The 22,282-nt window shown below is 43.5% G+C and overlaps 1 protein-coding gene across 2 annotated transcripts in view; it reads left to right on the top strand.

The window, feature by feature from the left end:
- The first annotated feature begins 701 nt into the window (after window positions 1-701).
- The window catches only part of WAPL (WAPL cohesin release factor), a 140,768-nt gene continuing 119,187 nt past the window's right edge, over window positions 702-22,282 (top strand). For both annotated transcript variants that reach the window (XM_089676484.1, XM_089676483.1), the window contains exons 1-2: window positions 702-891; window positions 17,631-18,160. In XM_089676484.1, coding sequence (XP_089532610.1) covers window positions 17,653-18,160 — 508 coding nt within the window. In that variant the 5' untranslated portion in view covers window positions 702-891; window positions 17,631-17,652. The remainder of the gene's footprint in view (window positions 892-17,630; window positions 18,161-22,282) is intronic.

Below are 22,282 nucleotides of genomic sequence, written 5' to 3'. Positions count from 1 at the left end.
TTTAGGTGTGGAGTGATAACAGGATCTCTTTAGGTGTGGAGTGATAACAGGATCTCTTTAGGTGTGGAGTGATGTGTGGAATAATGACAATATCTCTTTGAGGTATGTGTGGAGTTACGACAGGATCTTTTTGGGATATTGGCGCTATATAATTACTGTATAATAATATATGTGGAGTCAAGACAGGATTTGATGACAGGGTCCCTTTAGATATACGTTGAATGATGCCAGGATCTTTTTGGGATATGCCTGGAGTGATGACAGGATCTCTTTTGGATATACTGTACATGGAGTGATGATAGGATCTCTTTTAGATATACTGTACATGGAGTGATGAAAGGGTGTGTTTGGGATATACATGGATGGATGACAGGCTCTCTTTGTGAAGTATACATCGGCTGATGACACGCAAATGAGGTTTGAGGTGTACCACCATGTTACTCTCGCTCTCTCTCTGCTGCCTGTACAGGAGCACAGATGCTCCGCCCTTTAATGGGCCGCACACAGGAAGTCCTATTGCAGAGGCGGTAGTAACAGAAGACTATCACTCCCAACATGCTCCGCGTCTTCCGTGTGTGCGCACTAGCCGCCCTGATCTCTTCGCGCACCGTAGTGCGTCATTGGCGGCTCCCCGCCCTCAGCAGCGCCTGCGCAGTATGGCCCGCTGGCTAATGGCTGAGTAAGCCGCCCGCTGATTGGCCGGCCGGGCGCTGTGTGAGCGTAGTGACGGAAGGGGGGCATATGGCGGAGGGATGTTCCCGGGCCCTGTTTAAATAAAAACAGCCGGATATTTCCTCTGCCGTCTCCCTCCTCCGGAATCTCCGGCCTGGGCTGCTCGTGACGGCGGGCACCGGTGGAGCGGAGGAGCCCCGGGGGATTAGACCGTGTGAGGTATGGAGGAGGGGGGACTTGTGGTCAGGGGGGGTCCCGGCTGTGCGCCATGGCAGGCCGGACTTCGGGGAAGTTTCTCTCAGCTGAGTTATGGGTGGAGGGGGGAGCTGTAAACTTTCCGGAGGCCCAGCAATGTCTGCCCTCCTCTACTGGAGAGTAATGTACGGGAGGCCGGCCTGTCCTGTGCCTGAAACTTCTCACTCTGCACTCATCAGGCCTACACAAGTCAGCAACTAGACACCCATCACCTGGGCACACACTGTCCATCTGATCGCTGGCCACACCTTCCAATCTGATTGTACCGCACTGATGAGACATCCACACACAACATGGAGGTAGTGTCCGATCAGACAGGCTCTGCCAGTACATGGCTGATTGTAGAGGTGAGGCAGATTGTACAATCAGATTATGTAATCTGGAATCAGCCATAGGCTGTACAATCTGATTATACCATCCTCCTACCGATCTGCTGACAGCTCTGTCATGTAAGGCTTGCTCTTTTTATACAGGCCGGATTGTTTACATGTGTCCTCATAGCTCATCCTTTGTATGAAAGAAGATTGTATGGTATGGGCATCCTACATTATGGATATCTCAGCCAGAAAAGGAAAAAGATGGCTAACAGCAATCATCTTCCAGTGTATATAAAAGGTTTTCTATAGATTATGGGAGAGGGAAAGATGTATGAGGTGATTAAAAAATCTGAAGTTGCCTCTAAGATGGAAAACTGAGTGATTCCGTGACGGCCGATTGCTCAGTTCTTGGTCTTTCTGGAGTTGAGAGCATTGACTGTCAGTCACCGCTCTCCACTCTCCACTCTGCCCCTCCAGTGCTCACGGGAGCACCGGGCTGTGGAGGGGGCAGGAGCTTCCGGCTTTGTCCCTCAGTCATGCTCTGAGAGCCAGCTGTCAGGGAAGGTCCTGACAATATGGTTGGGATCTTCTTAGAGCCTGGAGCAGCTCTGTGATATCAGCCAACAGCTGGCTTTAGCCCACTGTCAGCTGATTCTGGGTCACAGGAGTGCAAAAGTGCATGCTCTCCTGTGGCCCAGAAGAGAAGGTTTGCTATACTACTTTAACCCTCTTGTCAGGATTTGTTGCTGTCAGTTTTTTGTTTGAGAAATTTCCCCTCAGTTCCTTTTTAAGGTACACATCAGGAAGGGAGAAGTAATTTTTTTTGAAGTGTAAATACTCTCCTAGGACTTGTTTACATTTGTCACTTTCTGAAGACTGCAGATCACTTTTTAGAGGGTGTTCAACAGGGGCCAGGAGGCAATTTTGCCAGAGGTGACAGTCTGGCTCAAAAAAGACAAAAGTCCATCCAGTTCAACCATAAAAAAAAAAACGTTATCCTATACACACAGTTGATCCAGAGGAAGGCAAAAAAACCAGCAAAGCATGATTCAATTTGCTTCTGCAGGGGAAAAAATTCCTTCCTGATCCCCTGAGAGGCAATCAATAAAGTAGGTCAGTAGGGGGCCCCATGAGATGTCCCTGGTACCTTTTTCATAGGCTTTTTTGAGTTTGGCCAGGGACACGGGCCCCGTGATCACCTATTGCCCGGGGGCCCCGTGAGTTGTCAGTCTGCCCCTGATCCAGTTATATTCTGTGTATCTAGGAAAGAATCCACTACTTTTTAATAGGGCTGCATTCACTTAAATGGGTGAGGTTTGGTGGTGGTACTGCACTATGAACCTGACAGGCTGCGTCAGGTGTTCAACTCTGTCTGGCTGCCTTTGAAACGTAAAACAAAACTTCACCCAAAAGGGGAAGTTGCACTTGTTTGCATCCTCCCAATTAGCACTTTTTGGGAGGGCGGAGGGGAATGGGTACCAGGCTTTGATAGGTACCCGCTCCCACTTCTGGTCAGATGACCTCAGCAATCTCTGCAGAAATTGGGCATCCCTCCTTCCTCCGCAGCCTTCTGGGACACGTTATAGGTCCCAGACGACTGCGAGACCTTTCACTAAGTGCAGCGAGACCATTCACAAAGTACAGTGCGGCGGTGAATCCGCAAGGCTTTATTGCCGGTTTCCCTTATTTAAGATGCCAGTGCCAGGAACTTGAAGCTGATTGAAGAATCCGCTTGGTTGAGGACATTGCTTGATCCCTGGACATGTAATTGTCCTAATAAGTCAGCAGCTACAGGATTTGTAGCCTGCTGACTTTTAATTTTTTTGACTGGGAGAATGGACCTCCTTTTAAGGAGAGTGGTAAAGCTGTTGCTCAACCACCTATTTTAGTTGCCCATTGTAAGTGTAAACTAGGCTTTAGGGCTGATGCACATGACGGAAGGGCTATACACTACCCCTGTCATTGTGTTTACTGTGGTGGGTACCACAAAGCAATGCCAGGCTGATACTGTCCATTTGTAATTGTATACAGAGCATTGCCTGTGGTTGGATGTGCACCCCTTCACTCAACATTGTCTGCTGTTATAAGTATACATCTATCTCTAACCAGGTAATTACTCTACATGGGATTACATGGGGATGGTGACAGACTGGCATTGATTCATACAGGCTTCTTGTTTGCCGCAGATCTGAAACCATACCTGCTGCAGATCTGAAACCATACCTGCTGCAGAAATGCACTGTTTTGTGTGGAGTTCAGTCAAGTGCATGAGCCCCTAGACACTTGACACTGCTACTGGTGTCCCATTGAATTTGATTTTCCCACACCTTCTGTTTGGTGATAAGGACAAATAGTGAGGATGGACTTCCTCCATGCAGACTGTATAACAGCCTTTCTCAACCATTTCAGAAGAGGAACCCTTGAAATATCTTTCTTGTTTCAGGCAGCCCAGGCAAAAAAGTACTATATCTACAACACCTAATGTGTTCCTGTGATGGTCAGTGAGAAGAATGCTCGTCACACTCGTGGTCACTGGGAAAAATGACCCCTTACAGATAGCTAAAATGATCAATAGTGTCAGTGGGAACTTATCTGAGAAGCAGAAATTGCTCAAGAGACCCCTAGCAACATCTGGAGGAGCCCTGCTTTTTAATATCCTTGACTACAAAGAAAAGTCTTCACTAGATAGACCAGGTTTAAACCCAACCACTATAATATCAAATAACCATTAGTATATCTTTACAGAAAATGTTTTCAATAATTTGTAGATCTTCAGCTTTCATTGTAATACCTGGAAATCCTGTAGGTACGGTTCTTGCTTGGGCACTTCTAGCTATTTGGTGACAACTGTCTCCCAATTATGTTTGTTTTTTCAGCCAGTCACCTACACCTCTGTTGGAGGCTTCAGTTGCCTGTGCTAACGCACATTGACCAGGCATGGTCCACTGTTATTATTGGGAAGCTGGATGTGCCCAGCAGCACTGAAATGATGGGGGGGCAAACAAAAAATGGTGTAAATAGTCTTTTACGGGGGGAAACTTATAACCTTAGTTTGACACAGGGATTTAGCATAAAACTCTGTGCCATCCAGCTAGGTTCAGTGTTTTTTTTTTATTTTTATTTTTTTTATTTGTTTTTTTAGGTGAGTCTGCTTGTTATCTCATTATTGGTAAATATTTCTGTATTGACAAGCCAGAATCTTGGTGTACTGGACAAGCTTAGCATTAGGTAGGGGCACTGTTTTGGTACATTTTGACACAGCTTTGTTAGAAGTTTAACATTTGTTTTTTTATTTTTGCTGTTTGTGTAAACAGATGTTTTTGATTTTAATATCTGTATATAAAGGATTTGTTTTCCGTAGCATTACACTATACCATATTTTTTTTTTTAATTTAAATTGTATACACATTAGAAACTTTAATGTGATGATGCTGCCATATGGGTTACACAGTTGGTCATCGTGTAATGTCTTCCTTGCATTTTACATTGTTTAAAGTAGAATTCCAGCTTTAATATCACTTTAGTATGTTTGGGGCAAGATGACCCAAATTGACTATTATTATTATTACAAAATGTGTCCAATGTGTGTGCTGTATTATATTGTAGTAGCTTTGGCTACACGCAGTAAGCGGCACTGTTTTCAGCAGTAATACGGGCGACTTCACATCTGCTGCTGGAATTAAGAGGGTCAGGCTGATTGCCAATACGAGAAACCCTTGTATTCATTAATAAAAAATAAGTTTCTCTTAAATGGCACAGAAGTGCTCAGCGTGACCCTCTTTAAAGGATAAGTTCACCATTGGGAACATGTTACATGTTCTACCCGTTTTTAGGGTGGAACATGTAACATGTTCCAATAGCTGCAGCCACGCCCACAGCTCCCCTTCCCTCTGACAGATAATAGTACGGGGAAAATTCTCCCCCATATCTGTCAAATTTGAAAACCGCACGGCCATGTGTGGCTCCGCCCACATTGCCGCGTCATTCATTCATGGACTTCAAGTCCTGACAGCCTTAGCGGCTGTGTGCTTGTAGGTTTCAATGAACTACCACGGCGCTGTGGAGCTCTGTGGTAGTTCATTGAATCGTCCTGTCAGAATATCTGCTTGGCCGTACATCCCAAGCAGATCTGCTGACATATCGGCCGGAGACCTGCATGGCATCAGCGATCTACTGATACTTTTACCTGCAAAAGAATGTGCATTTATTATTTTTGTCCAAAAGGTGAATTTATCCTTTAATTCCAGCAACAGATTGGAAGTTGCCTGCACTGTTACCAGACATGGCGCCGCTTTCTGTATGTGACTGCTACTATTGTATAGAACAGTACACACATTGTCCTGTATGGAGCTAATGCTACTACAGTATATTACAGTACACACATCGTCCTGTATGGAGCTAATGCTACTACAGTATATTACCGAACACACATCGTCCTGTATGGAGCTAATGCTACTACTGTATATTACAGCACACCACACCGTCCTGTATGGAGCTAATGCTACTACTGTATATTACAGCACACCACACCGTCCTGTATGGAGCTAATGCTACTACTGTATATTACAGCACACCACAACGTCCTGTATGGAGCTAATGCTACTACTGTATATTACAGCACACACATCGTCCTGTATGGAGCTAATGCTACTACTGTATATTACAGCACACCACACCGTCCTGTATGGAGCTAATGCTACTACAGTATATTACAGAACACAACATTGTCCTGTACGGAGCTAATGCTACTACTGTATATTACAGCACACCACATCGTCCTGTATGGAGCCAATGCTACTACAGTATATTACAGCACACCACACCGTCCTGTATGGAGCTAATGCTACTACTGTATATTACAGCACACACATCGTCCTGTATGGAGCTAATGCTACTACTGTATATTACAGCACACACATCGTCCTGTATGGAGCTAATGCTACTACTGTATATTACAGCACACCACACCGTCCTGTATGGAGCTAATGCTACTACTGTATATTACAGCACACCACACCGTCCTGTATGGAGCTAATGCTACTACTGTATATTACAGCACACCACACTGTCCTGTATGGAGCTAATGCTACTAATGTATATTACAGCACACCACACCGTCCTGTATGGAGCTAATGCTACTACTGTATATTACACCACACCGTCCTGTATGGAGCTAATGCTACTACTGTATATTACAGTACACACATCGTCCTGTATGGAGCTAATGCTACTACTGTATATTACAGAACACACATCGTCCTGTATGGAGCTAATGCTACTACTGTATATTACAGTACACACATCGTCCTGTATGGAGCTAATGCTACTACTGTATAATACAGCACACCACACCGTCCTGTATGGAGCTAATGCTACTACTGTATATTACAGTACACACATTGTCCTGTATGGAGCTAATGCTACTACTGTATAATACAGCACACCACACTGTCCTGTATGGAGCTAATGCTACTACTGTATATTACAGCACACCACATCGTCCTGTATGGAGCTAATGCTACTACTGTATATTACCGAACACACATCGTCCTGTATGGAGCTAATGCTACTACTGTATAATACAGCACACCACACCGTCCTGTATGGAGCTAATGTTACTACAGTATATTACAGTACACACATCGTCCTGTATGGAGCTAAGGCTACTACTGTATAATACAGCACACCACACCGTCCTGTATGGAGCTAATGCTACTACTGTATATTACAGTACACACATCGTCCTGTATGGAGCTAATGCTACTACTGTATAATACAGCACACCACACCGTCCTGTATGGAGCTAATGCTACTACAGTATATTACAGTACACACATTGTCCTGTATGGAGCTAATGCTACTACTGTATAATACAGCACACCACACTGTCCTGTATGGAGCTAATGCTACTACTGTATATTACAGCACACACATCGTCCTGTATGGAGCTAATGCTACTACAGTATATTACAGTACACACATCGTCCTGTATGGAGCTAATGCTACTACAGTATATTACAGCACACCACACCGTCCTGTATGGAGCTAATGCTACTACTGTATAATACAGCACACCACACCGTCCTGTATGGAGCTAATGCTACTACAGTATATTACAGTACACACATCGTCCTGTATGGAGCTAATGCTACTACTGTATAATACAGCACACCACATCGTCCTGTATGGAGCTAATGCTACTACAGTATATTACAGTACACACATCGTCCTGTATGGAGCTAATGCTACTACTGTATATTACAGTACACACACTGTCCTGTATGGAGCTAATGCTACTACTGTATATTACAGTACACACACTGTCCTGTATGGAGCTAATGCTACTACTGTATATTACAGTACACACATCGTCCTGTATGGAGCTAATGCTACTACTGTATAATACAGCACACCACACCGTCCTGTATGGAGCTAATGCTACTACTGTATATTACAGTACACACATTGTCCTGTATGGAGCTAATGCTACTACTGTATAATACAGCACACCACACTGTCCTGTATGGAGCTAATGCTACTACTGTATATTACAGCACACCACATCGTCCTGTATGGAGCTAATGCTACTACTGTATATTACCGAACACACATCGTCCTGTATGGAGCTAATGCTACTACTGTATAATACAGCACACCACACCGTCCTGTATGGAGCTAATGTTACTACAGTATATTACAGTACACACATCGTCCTGTATGGAGCTAAGGCTACTACTGTATAATACAGCACACCACACCGTCCTGTATGGAGCTAATGCTACTACTGTATATTACAGTACACACATTGTCCTGTATGGAGCTAATGCTACTACTGTATAATACAGCACACCACACTGTCCTGTATGGAGCTAATGCTACTACTGTATATTACAGCACACACATCGTCCTGTATGGAGCTAATGCTACTACAGTATATTACAGTACACACATCGTCCTGTATGGAGCTAATGCTACTACAGTATATTACAGCACACCACACCGTCCTGTATGGAGCTAATGCTACTACTGTATAATACAGCACACCACACCGTCCTGTATGGAGCTAATGCTACTACAGTATATTACAGTACACACATCGTCCTGTATGGAGCTAATGCTACTACTGTATAATACAGCACACCACATCGTCCTGTATGGAGCTAATGCTACTACAGTATATTACAGTACACACATCGTCCTGTATGGAGCTAATGCTACTACTGTATATTACAGTACACACACTGTCCTGTATGGAGCTAATGCTACTACTGTATATTACAGTACACACACTGTCCTGTATGGAGCTAATGCTACTACAGTATATAACAGTACACACACTGTCCTGTATGGAGCTAATGCTACTACTGTATATTACAGCACACCACACCACACCGTCCTGTATTGAAAATAGTTTGTTTTGGCTAGCCCTTCAGATCAGTGGAAAAAGTCACTGCTCAGAGGCTCATTAGCTCTATATTCCTGTGTAGTGGACCAGACACTAGAGCCTTCTCTCTATTCATCAGGGTGACTGGTTCCTTCACCAGCCCTGTGCAGTTATAGAGGCTGTTTTGCTTGAGGTCATCTCATCCAGCATAGAAGGAACAGTGGGCGGTAATCTAATTTAATGAGAACATCCTACCTGTTGTGTTCTCAGGCCTGCTCCGTCTACTGTTCAACGCTCAGTCTCCCCCATACTTTCGACATCGGGACACTGTGGGAGATTCAGAGCCGGCATGTAGGCATTACAAGTTCTGCTAGTCTGGGATTTAGCAAGCATGTAAATTTTAAAGCATCACTGAAGGAAAAACTTTTATGTTTTGGATAGAGTGGAGAATAATTAAAACGCTTGTCAGGTTTATTGCTGTATATACCCTGGTTAGAAAAATTTGGGTTGCCACCAGAACAGTAATGGCAAAATCTTCCAATGGGGACAGTTCTGGTGGCATTCCATAGTCCCTAAATTTGGAGGAATTTCCTCTCACTTACTGTTTTGGCTGCAGGACAGGAAGTGGAGGAAATCTCTGCAATGGGACACAGACATTTTTCAAAATTTACTTTTTTTTTTTTTCTCAAATGCAGCTTTAGTGTGTCATTAGAGGTTGGTTGTAATTGCATTTCTTGATCTACAATACCTTCTCAAACCCAGTCCTAAATGCTGCTGGATGACAGCAGTGGCAGGTATTGCAAGTAGTGACAGAAGACAGAATTACAGGTTCTCCACCCAAGCAGGAATTGAATATCCATATGCACATTGGGATGCGTAGTTTCCCGGTCTTCCAGAGAGATGCATGGAAATGAAGTGTGTCACGAAGGGCTTGTTCACACTTGACTAAATTTCTAACTCTTAACAAACTCTCCTATAGTGTTAGTATGGGCGCTAGACTGGCGTTTTTATAAGCAATAAAAACGTTCCCTAATTGCTCTATTCGCGGTTTTGATGTGTTTTACAAGAGTTAAAACCTAACTACAAATGCCTATAGTAAACTGTAATGTAATTAAGGCGCTGCAAACGCCTGCCAGTGCGTTTGTGGAAAGTCACCATAGATTTAAATGGGAGGCATTGAAAGGCTTGAAACTCCTCCAGACTCGACATGAGGCTTCGATTTTGAAGCAAAGTGACGTTAACTCTTTATGTTTTGGTAATGTGAAGAGCACTGCGTGCTGTCCATTGTATCATTTGCATATGCGTTTGAAGAGTGTTTGAAACGCCTCTCAAACTCCTGTTTTCAATGCCAGTGTGAACTTGACCAAAAGTTAGTGCCACACAATGGAGAGTAAAGAAAAATGGTGGCTTTCTATGATAAGGGTACCTTTCGGTGTTGGCAGACAGGGAGAAGTCTCTTGTCATAAATAGGCTGTTTGTCGTAACGTTGGTGACGTCACCTCTGTGAGAGGAGGACAGCCTTTCAGGGTGGATACCAGTACATGTTTTGTGGGTCCCTGGCCATCGGTCATGTACATGTGAGGAGATGTCCTTGGAGAGTGTGCGTAATCAACTTGTATGCTGACGTGTGCCAGATAATTGCCTTGGTTCTATCCACATCCAGATGACCATGATGGGATACACCTTTTACACAAATGTGCAAAAAGATTGCGCTACTGGTTAGTGCATTCACATTACCATTCTGTAATCACTGAAGTCACAGAATTTACGGATCGGATTATCACTTTAGTGGACTTCATATTCACCACCATAGTCACATGACTGCAGTCTATTGAATATTGTTCTCACTATTTATACGTCATATTTGGACGATTCACGTTATTTTCACCTCTACGTCTGCTGGCACTTGCACATATCTCACTTGTATTATTTTAGCACTGCATCCTTTTTTATCAGGCTGTTTGTCAGTGTTTTGTTTTTTTTCCTTCCCCTTTAGTAACTAGCACCTGATAACCACCTGTAATATTAAAATATTGTGATGCTTGGTGTCTAGCATTTAAAAAGCACTCTAAGTAGGACTCTATTTGTAAACTGTAATATTAAAGTGGACCTCCACTATCGTGCTTCTCTTCCCCCTCCATCGTTTTTGGAAGTATGTATGTATTTTTTTTACAGGTGCCCTCTCCCACATGCACAATTCTCACCTAATTTAAGATTTAAGTCACTCATTCCCTAGTAATCCCTTGGACTTTTCGTAATTACCTTTTGCAGCGGCCTGTTTGCTGAAACTTTACTCACTTGTACACCACCTTCACGGATCTCGCCAAGGCTTTTGACACTCTCAGCCGCAAAGGTCTGTGGCGCATCATGTCGAAGTTTGGATAGCCTGACAGATTCATCCCAATGGTACGTCAGTTCCTTGACGGCATGATGGCTTGTGTTTTGAACGATGGAGAAGTTTCAGAGGCCTTTCCCGTTAAGAGCGGCATTAAGCAAGGTTGCGTGCTAGCACAGACCCTGCTCAGCATAATGTTTTCAGCCATGCTGTCAGATTCCTTCGAGAACAATTCCTTGGGAGTCAGCCTGAGATACAGGACCGATGGGAAACTGTTCAACCTGTGAAGACTCCAGACTGTCACCAAGGTAAAGGAGACTGTGCTACGAGACCTCCTTTTTGCTGATGACTGTGCCCTGAATGCTGGATCAGGGCAGGAAATGCAAGCCAGTGTGGACACATTCCTCCTCATCAACACAAATAAGACCAAAGTGATGCATCAGCCAGCTTCGAAAGCCCAACACCAAGAGCCAATTTACATACCTTGGCAGCACCGTATCCCGCATAGTGACAGTTGACATCGAGGTCACCTGCAGATTAGCCAAGGCAAGCTCTACTGTGATTTTTCCACAGCTAATCACATGACACACCTGGGCTGTGATTGGCCCAGCTTGTGCATGTGATCGCTGTGACCATTCACAGCTAGACACACTAGTATACAATGGATGGCATGAAAGGAAGCCATCCATTGTATTCAACTGTCATGTGACCTGCTGTGATTGTTCATAGCAGGTCACATGGTACCAACAACGGGGCCGGTACTCAGATCTGTCATCGGCCATGTCCGAGGTACATGACTGGTGACAGATCACGCCGCTCTGCGGGCATGCAAACTGCGCATGGCTGAAAGGACACCATATGGCGTCCACCTGGAGGGACGAGGGGTTTTGCAGGCCACCATCTGGCTAGATGAATATAGAATATAGTTTTGTTGGGCCCTATGTTAGCTGGTATAGCTTACATGGGGCCAAACACTCCCACATGCTCCTCCATACACTGAATGGACAAAGCATAAGGACTGCTTTAAAGTATTTCTAAAGCCTGAAAGTGTTTTTTTTTTCCCTTTTTAATGTTTTCTGCTTAACTGAGCCCAATCTCGATGGAGCGATGTGCACTTGAGCAGCGTCTCTCTCGACGTGCTCTCTCCTCATTGGGCAGAGGCAGCAGCGGGAGCCATTGGCTATGGGAGCATTCTGCAGGGGGAATGAGCTAGGTGCTCTGGCTGGGGGACGTGAGAAGAAACCATTACGCAGAGCATGACATGTTTGTTATTTACATAAAAAAAGGCTAACAAAATGAAAACCTATTTAACTCTGTAGTGATTGCACTACCACTGTTAAAAGCTGGAGATACAGCTTCAGGTTTTAAAGCACTAATTTAGATAGAGAGAAGGTAGGTACTGTTATGTCCATATTTATTTGGAGACAGATACAATTTTTTTTTTTTTTTTTTTTTTTCAGGTATTTATCAAAACATATTCAAGATATAGTTGTATAATGGATATGGGCTGAAAGTGCACAGTCTGGTTTAATGGTATGTACATCCAAATTGGAGGAAGGGTTTAGGAATTACAGCTTGTAAGAATAGCCATCCCCCTTTTTCAAGGGACAAAGTAATTGGACAGTTGAATCAAAAGCTGTTTCATGGCCAGGTGTGGGCTGCTCCATTATTTCTTCATCAATTAAGCAGGTAAAAGGTCTGGAGTTTATTCTAAGTGCGGTATTTGCATTTGGAATCTATTGCTGTGAACCTACATCATGCGTTCAAAGGAGCTGTCCATGCAAGTAAAATAGGCCATTGTAAGGCTTCAAAAACGAAACCAATCTATCAGAGAGATAGCAGCAACATTAGGAGTGGACACATCAACAGTCTGGTACATTATGAGGAAAGAAGAATGCACTAGTGAGCTCAGCAACATAAGGTATGGATGTCCACCGACGACAACAGTGGTGGATAATCTCAGGATCTTCTCTATGGTAAAGAAAAACCCATTCACAACATCCAGACAAGTGAAGGACACTCTCCAGGAGGTGGGCATATCATTGTCAAAGTCTACAATCAAGAGAAGACTTCACTAGAGCAAATACAGCGGGTTTACCACAAGGTGCAAGAATAGAAGCCTGAGCCATAAGCCTGAAGAATAGAAAAGCCAGATTAGACTTTGTCAAAAAACATCTAAAAAAAGCCAGACCAGTTTTGGAAAAGCATTCTTTGGACAGAAACTAAGATTAATCTTTACCAGAATGACGGGAGGAAAAAATTGTGGAGAAGGCATGGAACAACTCATGATCCAAAGCACACAACGTCATCTGTAAAACATGGTGGAGGCAGTGTGATGGCATGGACATGCATGGCTTCCAGTGGCACTGGGTCATTGGTGTTTATTGATGTTTCAGAAGACAGAAGCAGCTGGGTGAATTCTGCAGTGTTTAGAGATATAGTGTCAGCCCAGATTCAGCCAAGTGCAGCAAAGTTGATTGGACGGCGCTTCACAGTACAGATGGACAATGATCTAAAACACACTGCAAAAGCAACCCATGAGCTTTTAAGGGAACAGTGGAATATTCTGCAATGGCCGAGTCAGTCACCTGATCTCAACCCAATTGAGCATGCTTTTTACTTGTTGTAGGCAAAACTAAAGGCAGAAAGACCCACAAACAAAGAACAACTGAAGACAGCTGCAGTTAGAGCCTGGCAAAGCATCAGAAAGGAGGAAACCCAGTCTTTGGTAATGTCCATGGGTTCCAGACTTCAGGCAGTCATTGCCAGTAAAGGATTCTCAGCAAAATATTAAAAATGAACGTTTTATGATTATATTCAATTGTCCAATTTACTTTTGGTCCCTTGAAAAAGGGGGGATGGCTACTCCTTAAGACCTGTAATTCCTAAACCCTTCCTCCAATTTGGATGTGCATACCCTCAAATTAAACCTGAGAGCGTGCACTTTGAGCTTGTTTCCATTATATAACTATAACTTGAATGTTTTGGTAAATACCTGAGAAAAAATCTAAAATTGTGCCTGTGTCCAAATATATATGGACCTAACTGTATTTTCTATCTTGAATATTGTGCTAATGCACATATCTGAGCCTTCTGTGGTGTTTGTTGTTTTTTTTTTTTTTTTTTCTTCTTTTTTCATTTCACTGATCAGCCTAATATTATTCACATTAACTCCTATGGAAAGATGCCACTATGTACAGTTTGTACATTTATGTAACTTCTCTACTATGTACTGCTAAAATTAAGCTTGAAGGTCTTCCAAGTGAAATGAGTAGCAACAGTATCTAGCTGGATGAATGTGCATAGTATGTTTATGGTGTAGTTTGAGCCAGCCCATGCTTTCATGTAATATGTTACAAGTGTAAGGACAAAAATGAACCCTGTTGTCAAAGAAAAGGCACGGTTATTCAGGATTAAAATGCAAAAAAGTGCTGAATCACCAAAATGTCTTTATTCTACCGTTTTCTTGTTTTGCATTATGGATGACCCATCAGGAGAGTGTGAGATCAGTACTTAAAAAGCTATTAATCCCAAAAACTAAAATGTAATATATTGCTGTTTTGAAAATCGATGGAGTGGCTGCATTAGTGTGTTGTTTTTTTTTGTTTTTTTTTTTTAAGATTCTCCTTTTTCACCTGGTAATCTTGTAAGTAACACACTTTCTGTCTTGGGGTGCCTGCCCTCTGGACGAAGTAGTTAAAGTGGTTCTAAAGCTGAAACGTTGTTGTGTGCTTTTTTTCTTTTATGTTTTGTTTTGTTTTGTTTTGTTTTTTTTAACCTTCATGCAATTCCTGCATTAACCACTTACCTCCAGAAGATTTATCTCCCCTTCCTGATCAGGCCATTTTTTTGCAATATGCGATAATTTAACTGACAGTTATGCAGTCATGCTATGATGTACCCAAATTAATTTTTGTCCCCCTTTTTTTTTTTTTTTTTTTTTTTTTTTTTTTTTTTTTTTTTTTTTCCTCCCCCCCACAAATAGAGCTTTCTGTTGGTGGTATTTAATCATTTACATTGTGTTATAAACAGTGGTAATTTTTTTAAACAAGTTTTTTTATTTTCTTTTATAAAACCTATCCATTAATATTTTTTAAACATCTCTTCATAAATTTAGACAAAACTGTATTCTGCTACATATTTTTGGTGAAAAAAGAAAAATCTAAATAATGGCCAGTCCATACTACAAAAACACTCCGGATGCATTCCGGATACATTTTCGCTAACAGTTCACACCACACAGTTCCAGTGCAGTTTTGTTCCAGTTTGCTATGTTCCAGTATGGTTCTGTGCAGAAAAAATGCAGCATGTTCTATTTTTTTTTTTTTTTTTTCTTCTACACCAGAAACTGACTTGAACTGACTGCACTAGTGTGAACTAGGACCATTGGAATACATGGAAACGCTGTGCATGCATTTTTGATGCAGGGAAAAAAAGCGCACTGAACTGTATCTAGTGTGAACTACCCTAAGTGTATGTTGATTAGTTTGTGCAAAGGTTATAGCACCTACAAACTCTGGTGCATATACTGGAATGTTTTTTTTATTTATACTAGTAATGGCGGCGATCAGCGACTTATAGTGGCACTGCAATATTCCAGCAGACATTTTTACACTGACACTTTTTGGGAACCAGTGACACGAATACATTGATCAGTGCTGGAAATATGAAATTACACTGTACTAATGACACTGGGTGGGAAGGGGTTAACATCTAGGGTGATCGAAAGGTTAAGTGTGTTCCTAGTTATGTGCTTGGTGATTTTCTTTTACTAGGGGAAGTGATGAATTGTGTTCTCAGCTCTACAGAGAGAAACAATGCATGACTTTCCACTGTCACAACATGTAAACTTAGCCATAGCTCTGTTCTTTCCTGACTGATGATCTGGAGGTGCTGATGAACAATTGCTTGCCAGAGCATGCTTTTACAGTTTACCAAATAATGAAATTCTCTTACTTGCTCCCTTTTTTAGTTTTGTTAAATATATTACATTAAAAAACACTTAAAAAAAAATATAATTCCAAAAACATACCTGTTGATTATTGCTACAGTTGATTTCATCCTTTTCTGCACTCTTACCAGTTACATTGTACCAAGCTAACTCTGTGAATTACAATGCACCCCCCACATGTGTCTAGTTTTGTCCTGGGAGAGAGTGGGTAGTGCTGCTCCTCCATAGAACACCGTACAGTGAGCTCTGACCTCATAGAAAAGCAAGGAAGTGTCCTTACATCCCTGCCAGTTTACACAGTAAGGTCCTGGACATCCTTGGCAGCAGCAGCATTGCTCAAATCATGGAAACTGGTTAAAAAAAAAAGTTTGCTTTGAGATTCAGTTTTAGAGTGAATGGACTTTCCGGAACAAAAATCGCATTCACAGTTTTAGTAAAATGTTTCACCCTGCTTCTGTAAATTTTCTTATCACTGCAGTAGAAAACAAATGCCAGTAGGACCCTACTAACAATTAGGACACTTTAAATTTTTGTGAAGGAAAATGCACTAGTGTTTGATTAGCTTAAGGGAGCAGCAATAGGCTCATAAACTCCTCATTCTGCTCTCCTCCTGATGGCATGTTTCTTGTTGGCACAGGAGATCAGTCATGCCAGATTGGCTGCTAGTAATGGCCTTTTCTTACCCAGTCTAAAGCCAGCCACAGATTGTTCTAATCTCGGCTGGTTCAGCAGGGACCGGCTGAGATTCGAACCATGTTTGATCAGACTGTACCCGATTTATTGCTAGCGGCTATTATAAGGTTCAACCCCACCTGCCAGGAGAAGACGATGCCTCTGCAGGAGGAATTTCCCCATCAGCACTTTGTTGATAGGGGAATTTTGCAATTTTTCTTTCCTGCAACCATTGAAAATTGCATCATGTATGGCCGCCTTAGGTACTTCAGTGCAGGGGGATTCAGGAGGCCCATCTTAGGACAACTTTGGGTGTATTAAAACATTAGGTGTACTTAAAAATGAATATACATTATTATTATTATTATTATTATTTTTTTTTATATGCCTAGAGATTTAAGTGGGTTTAGCCGTAGAAGGCTCCAATACTCTCCATGACCCTCTGACTAGTAGCACATTATCATTCTATGGTCCTCCAAGATCTTGACTTTGTGGTCTTCTCTCATGCATTGAGCCACAATCTCCATTTGTTCTAACAGGAACATCAAGCTCCTCCAGAGTGCACACTTTCTGTTGGAATGAATGGAGTTCATGTTAAAAGGGGAGAACAGGACTTGACCGTGACTATTTTTAAGAGGCTGTGTGGCACCAAGTAGGTTGCCCTGTGAAGTTCTTGGTGCAGTTAATAATGTAAGGAATTAAAGTCCTCTAAAAGTTGACATGTTAAGTGTGCTTTTGTCTAGGTTTATATTACAGGTCATATATACCTAATAAAAATTTCCCCAAGTGCTACTGAAAATCACAAAACGTGTGTAAATGTAGCTCTCCCAAACCAGGTATACAGAAACATTAAACAAATAATGGTAATGTGGAAAAGATCCAAAGTGGCAAAAAGATTATTGCAACATGATAGAATAAATACTTAAATGACTTCCCCAGCCTAAAAAACAAATCCCACTTTGTGGTTCAAATAACGTGATCATTCAAACTGTTTTTGGACAATGATGTGTTTAGTAATAGATCCATTGTTTTATGTCCCTGCAGAGAATATGAAACAGGCTTCAACATGACGTCCAGATTTGGGAAAACTTACAGCCGCAAAGGTGGAAATGGAAGCTCCAAATTTGATGAAGTTTTCTCCAATAAACGAACCACTCTAAGTACAAAGTGGGGTGAGACCACATTTGTGGCCAAAGTAGGTCAGAAGAGGCAGAATCACAAACAAGATGTCACAGATACTCATAAAAAGCCTAAAATCGATGATGATGACCTTACAGAGGATCCATTTGGATTTGATAGTGATGACGAGTCAAAGCCAGTATCATCGAAAAATATTTCGCAGCCCAAGAGTGCAAGTCAGCAGTCTCTAGATCGTTTGGGGGTTTCTGTTTCTGAAAACTCTGCCCCTTTATTTGAAGAAAACAGTAAGACAGACCATGCCATTTCTGCTGAAACCACAGTGTCTTGCAGGTTTTCTTTTGATAGCACTTTGCATGGACTAAAAGAAAAAAATGCTAACAAGGTCATAGAGGATGGTAAACGACTGCACAGCTCCCCGAAGAAAACCATCACAGGTATTTAACCTATTTCTAGCCCTTCTCCCTACTTTGGTTAATTATTTATAGGGGTCCACATGTTTTTAGGGCTTGTGAGGAATGGTCTTTGGAGATGCAAGTTTTATCTGCCCACGTGAATGAACAGAAGGAAAATCTAGGGTTCTTTGTCAAAGACCATGTTCTTTAGTGAATTTGATTACCTCTAGGAGCTTGCAATTTTTTGAATCACTGGTTGATATGATGGAGGTAGTTTAATTGCCAAATCTCAGTTGAAGAGATCATGTTAAAGCCCAACATGAAAGTGAAAGCCCTCCCTTGAAGTGTGGGCCTCCTCTGCTTGTTGAGTCCATGAATGGTAAAAGCACTTTTAAAGATAAATTACAGGTGTGGAAATTTTACAATTGCAATGTAAATATGTGCCACAGCTGTGGGATCATTATGAATCTTCATCTAACCTCTGGGTCCTGTACCGAGCGACTGCCCTGCTGCATTGTGAACACAGGAGGTTACTTGCTAGGCACAGCAAAACTCAGGGAACAGTTTGCATTTCTTACAAAACGATGAAATAGAGGGGTAGTAATATCACAATTTCCACCTCCTCCAAATAGGAAAATGCAAAGTGTTCTCTGAATGGTGCTCATGCTAACTGGGCATTCTTCTGCAGCAAGCAAGTGTTCAGCACAGGACCCGAAAGCTAGTGGCAATCACTGTAGAACTGGTGCCTACTACAGTGATTTTCAGCTACCAGGGAGATTCAAAAGGCATGGCAAATGCAATGCTTACTCTTAGTCCAAACTGGACCAATGTAACTATCTAAAAATTCCCTGTTCCTCCGGTTCCCAAGCAAACAGCTCTCCCCTGGCAGTAGACTGTCCCTCCCAAGTCGTCGTGTCTGATGCACTGCTACAGTATGGTCCCTGCATCCGTCTTTATGATCCATGGAGTGCAGGGGAGAAGAAGCTGTGAAGACTGATCTTGCAGCATGTAGACGCCCATAGTAGCAGAAGTATAAAACTTGTGGCGCACTAGATCTAAACAAGCAGTTGAACCTCTTTTGATTCCTCGATTCCTCAGAGTTTAAAGGACAAGACCACATTTTAGAAAAAAAAAGCATATTTGGACAAACAAAAAATGTGCATTTATTATTTTATCTCCCCCCCCCCCCCCCCCCCATAAATGCCTTCAAAGCGTTGCAATCATAATTAGTGGGTCATGTGTGCAATGAAAGGCTCCTGCAGACTCTTCCTCCAAGGTATGTACTTTGTTACTGAGCTGGAGTAAGTGTCAATGGAATACTAGTGCGGCAATTACCTCCCTTTCACTAAGAACTATACCTCTGTCATGGTGGCAGATGGAACTTGTTGTCCATTCATTTACAGGTTTCTGTGAATTAATGTTGTGGTTTTGTTGGCAAAGAAGCCCTCAAATGGATAATTTAAAAAAAAATTATACTGACTGCGTGTCCCTGCATGCTGTCACTGAAGGAGACTTTCACCAAATTACATGGATACGGCTGTAACTTGTAATGTGTTCCTAAAGATGGAGCTAGCCTTATTATTATTTATTTATTTTTTGGGGAGCTGACCTTACCTGTCAAATAATGTACTCTTCAAAGCTATTTACTGCTGTTTTATAGCCATTTCCTACCATGTTCTATTCAGGTATTTGTTGCGTGTGCGGATTGGCATAAGAAAGTGCTTTTTCTCTTGCGTTCCTTGACAAGCACAGCCTCTCTTTATTCATGACCAAATAGTGTTTTATAGCCCCACGTGCAGGAGTAGGTCACCCCAGTCTGACTGGCGAGTGTGCAGACTGCTAGGTCTGTGCACAGTCCACGACCATTACCCATCCTGGACTGGGGTGGTCAGCGAGTTCAACGTCTCGCTGTGACACACATGACCGAGCTCCTATAGTCTGTGTCGCAGCGTTACCCTGGCTGACAGCCACCACACTTCGGTGGAGATGTGGATCTCTCATGGGAGCCTTTCTCCCACGCTCCAAAGGATTGCTATGTAAATGCTCCCCCTCTTCCTTCCCTGGACACAGCGAGGGGTGCGGTTACTCCTTGGGGTTGTCGGTCTGGTGGGCTGCTCTCCTCTCATACAGGCCTGTGCTCCCCTTCCCTGCTGTTGTGGTTGGGTTGTAATAAGGTGGGGTTTTTCTCTAGGACCGCAGTGTCACCTCTACCCTTGTATATCGTGCGACTCCCTTGCCTCGACCAGAGGGGTCAGCCAGGGCATTGGTGTCTGTGTGCCCCTTTCTCTTGCCCTAAGTCAGTTTTGCTTAAATGCATGCCGGGGAGACACCTGTTGGCATTGGCACTATCGACTGCTGCAGGCAGGATGCGTTTTGGGGCACCCTCCCTTTCCTAGCCTGGATTGTGATACTTCGCCTGTGGGTTTCTGCACCACGCGGTTGGGCCCTCCCTAAATCTCGCCCAGGGCTTTGTAACTCATATGGTCAGGTAGCGGTGCCCCACCATTTTGTCCATGGGCATCTGCCCTGTCTCTTAAGTCATATCCACCCACGCTCTGTCCTGAGCCGGAGGCTGAGATGCCTGGGGCTGGCGCCATGAAGTGAGGGGCAGGACTCGATGGGCAGTGTTCTGCGAACAATCATCCTGCCACGTTTATTGTTGGCACTGTCCCTTCTTCACCTCCTGACCAGGGCCAGTCCCGGTGTGTCCGCTTGGGAGGGGAGTTATGCAGTTGCATGATGTTGGGCTTGTGTGCTGAAGTCGCTGAACACAGTTGCTGAGGGACTGCCGCAGGGCCGTTACCAGTTGAGCCTGTTGGCGGCATGGGTTGAGCTGCAGGTTGCAGATTCCCATCCCGGCTATAGCAATCTTTTGGGCACAGACACTGCCCTCCTGCGATTTGGTCTTGCGCAAAGTCTTGACTACTAGTCAGGTTCCTCAAGCCAATGGAGCACTCCGGACCAATATGGTTTAGTGATTGATGCATGTTTGTGACATGTCTGATGCAGTTCCTTGCCTCTCCAAACTTGATTTTGCAGCTGTGGTGCTTTGTTGGGGTTCCTTTTGGCTGGAGTGGTGGTGGATTACCCAGACTTCTAATCGGGCCGGGGTGGCCGCCTGTTTTTCATTGCACAGGGCAACATTCATAGGAACCTTTATGGGTAGCAAAAGTTCCTTCCTCTCTTGGGCCATGGAGAGACTGGGACCCCATCATATGTCCAGGTCTGCTTAACGGATTTTTTTGCCCCTGGGTCTCCGGCTAAGGGCTCCAAACCCTTCAAGACTCCCATGAGTGGTGTTAAGTATTCCTGGTCCAGGAAGCCCTCCAGTTATGTGGCCTCATTGGCATGCATGTTTACCGCTTCACATTTGTAGAGTGAGGGGTCCCTTTTGCCGCTCTCAAGCCTGTGGACCACCCTCTTCTCTAAGAAGTGGGTCCACAGAGTCGTTCCCTATGGTTGTGAACTAGTATTCCTCTCGTTCCTGCTGGACAGAATTTGTTTCCAAGCTGTTCAGTCCTCGGGAAGGACACTGATCTGGTTTCTTAAGGCTTTGCATGACTGCATGCGGCTGTCAGAGTGCCACATGGCCTTTGTTCACTCAGGTATGGCCTCTCTCCACTGGGAGATTGTCTAGCTGCCATATATTTCTAGGGCGCTTCCCTGCACATTACCATCTGGGAGGGGCAGCATTGTTTCCTACATTTTGCTCAGGGATGTGCGTTCTTACCCGGTGGTACTTACCAGGAACTTGGTCCCAATCTTGCCTTGCTGAGACAGAGGGATTACGGCAATCCGTTACCTGTTTAACTGGCCTCTACATGAGGAAACTCATTTGTCCCTGATGGACAGTATGAAGATCTCCAAGCATTCCCTACAGGACTTCGCTGGGATCCTGAACCTCAGGATGTCTGTGTTGACCCCATCCAAGCACTGTGAGTATCTGGGGCTGATTCTTGATTCAGAGCAGGCCACGGTGGTCCTCTCATCATACAAGCTCCAGAAGCACTGGTGACTGATCCAGCGGCTCTTGTCTTACTAGTGGCCCTCCCTGCATTTGGTACGCAGGTTTTAGGTCTAGTGGTGGCTACCTTCGAGTGGTTCCGTATACCTAGTTCCATACCGGAGTTGCAGAAGGGAATCCTATCCACATAGAACAGGTCT

The sequence above is a fragment of the Staurois parvus genome, unplaced genomic scaffold, assembly GCF_062004578.1.
Source record: "Staurois parvus isolate SC_StPar_1 unplaced genomic scaffold, SC_StPar_1.0 ptg000170l, whole genome shotgun sequence".
NCBI lineage: Eukaryota > Metazoa > Chordata > Amphibia > Anura > Ranidae > Staurois > Staurois parvus.
Note: the sequence above shows the minus strand (reverse complement) of the source record. Positions and strands in the feature narration are given on the sequence as shown.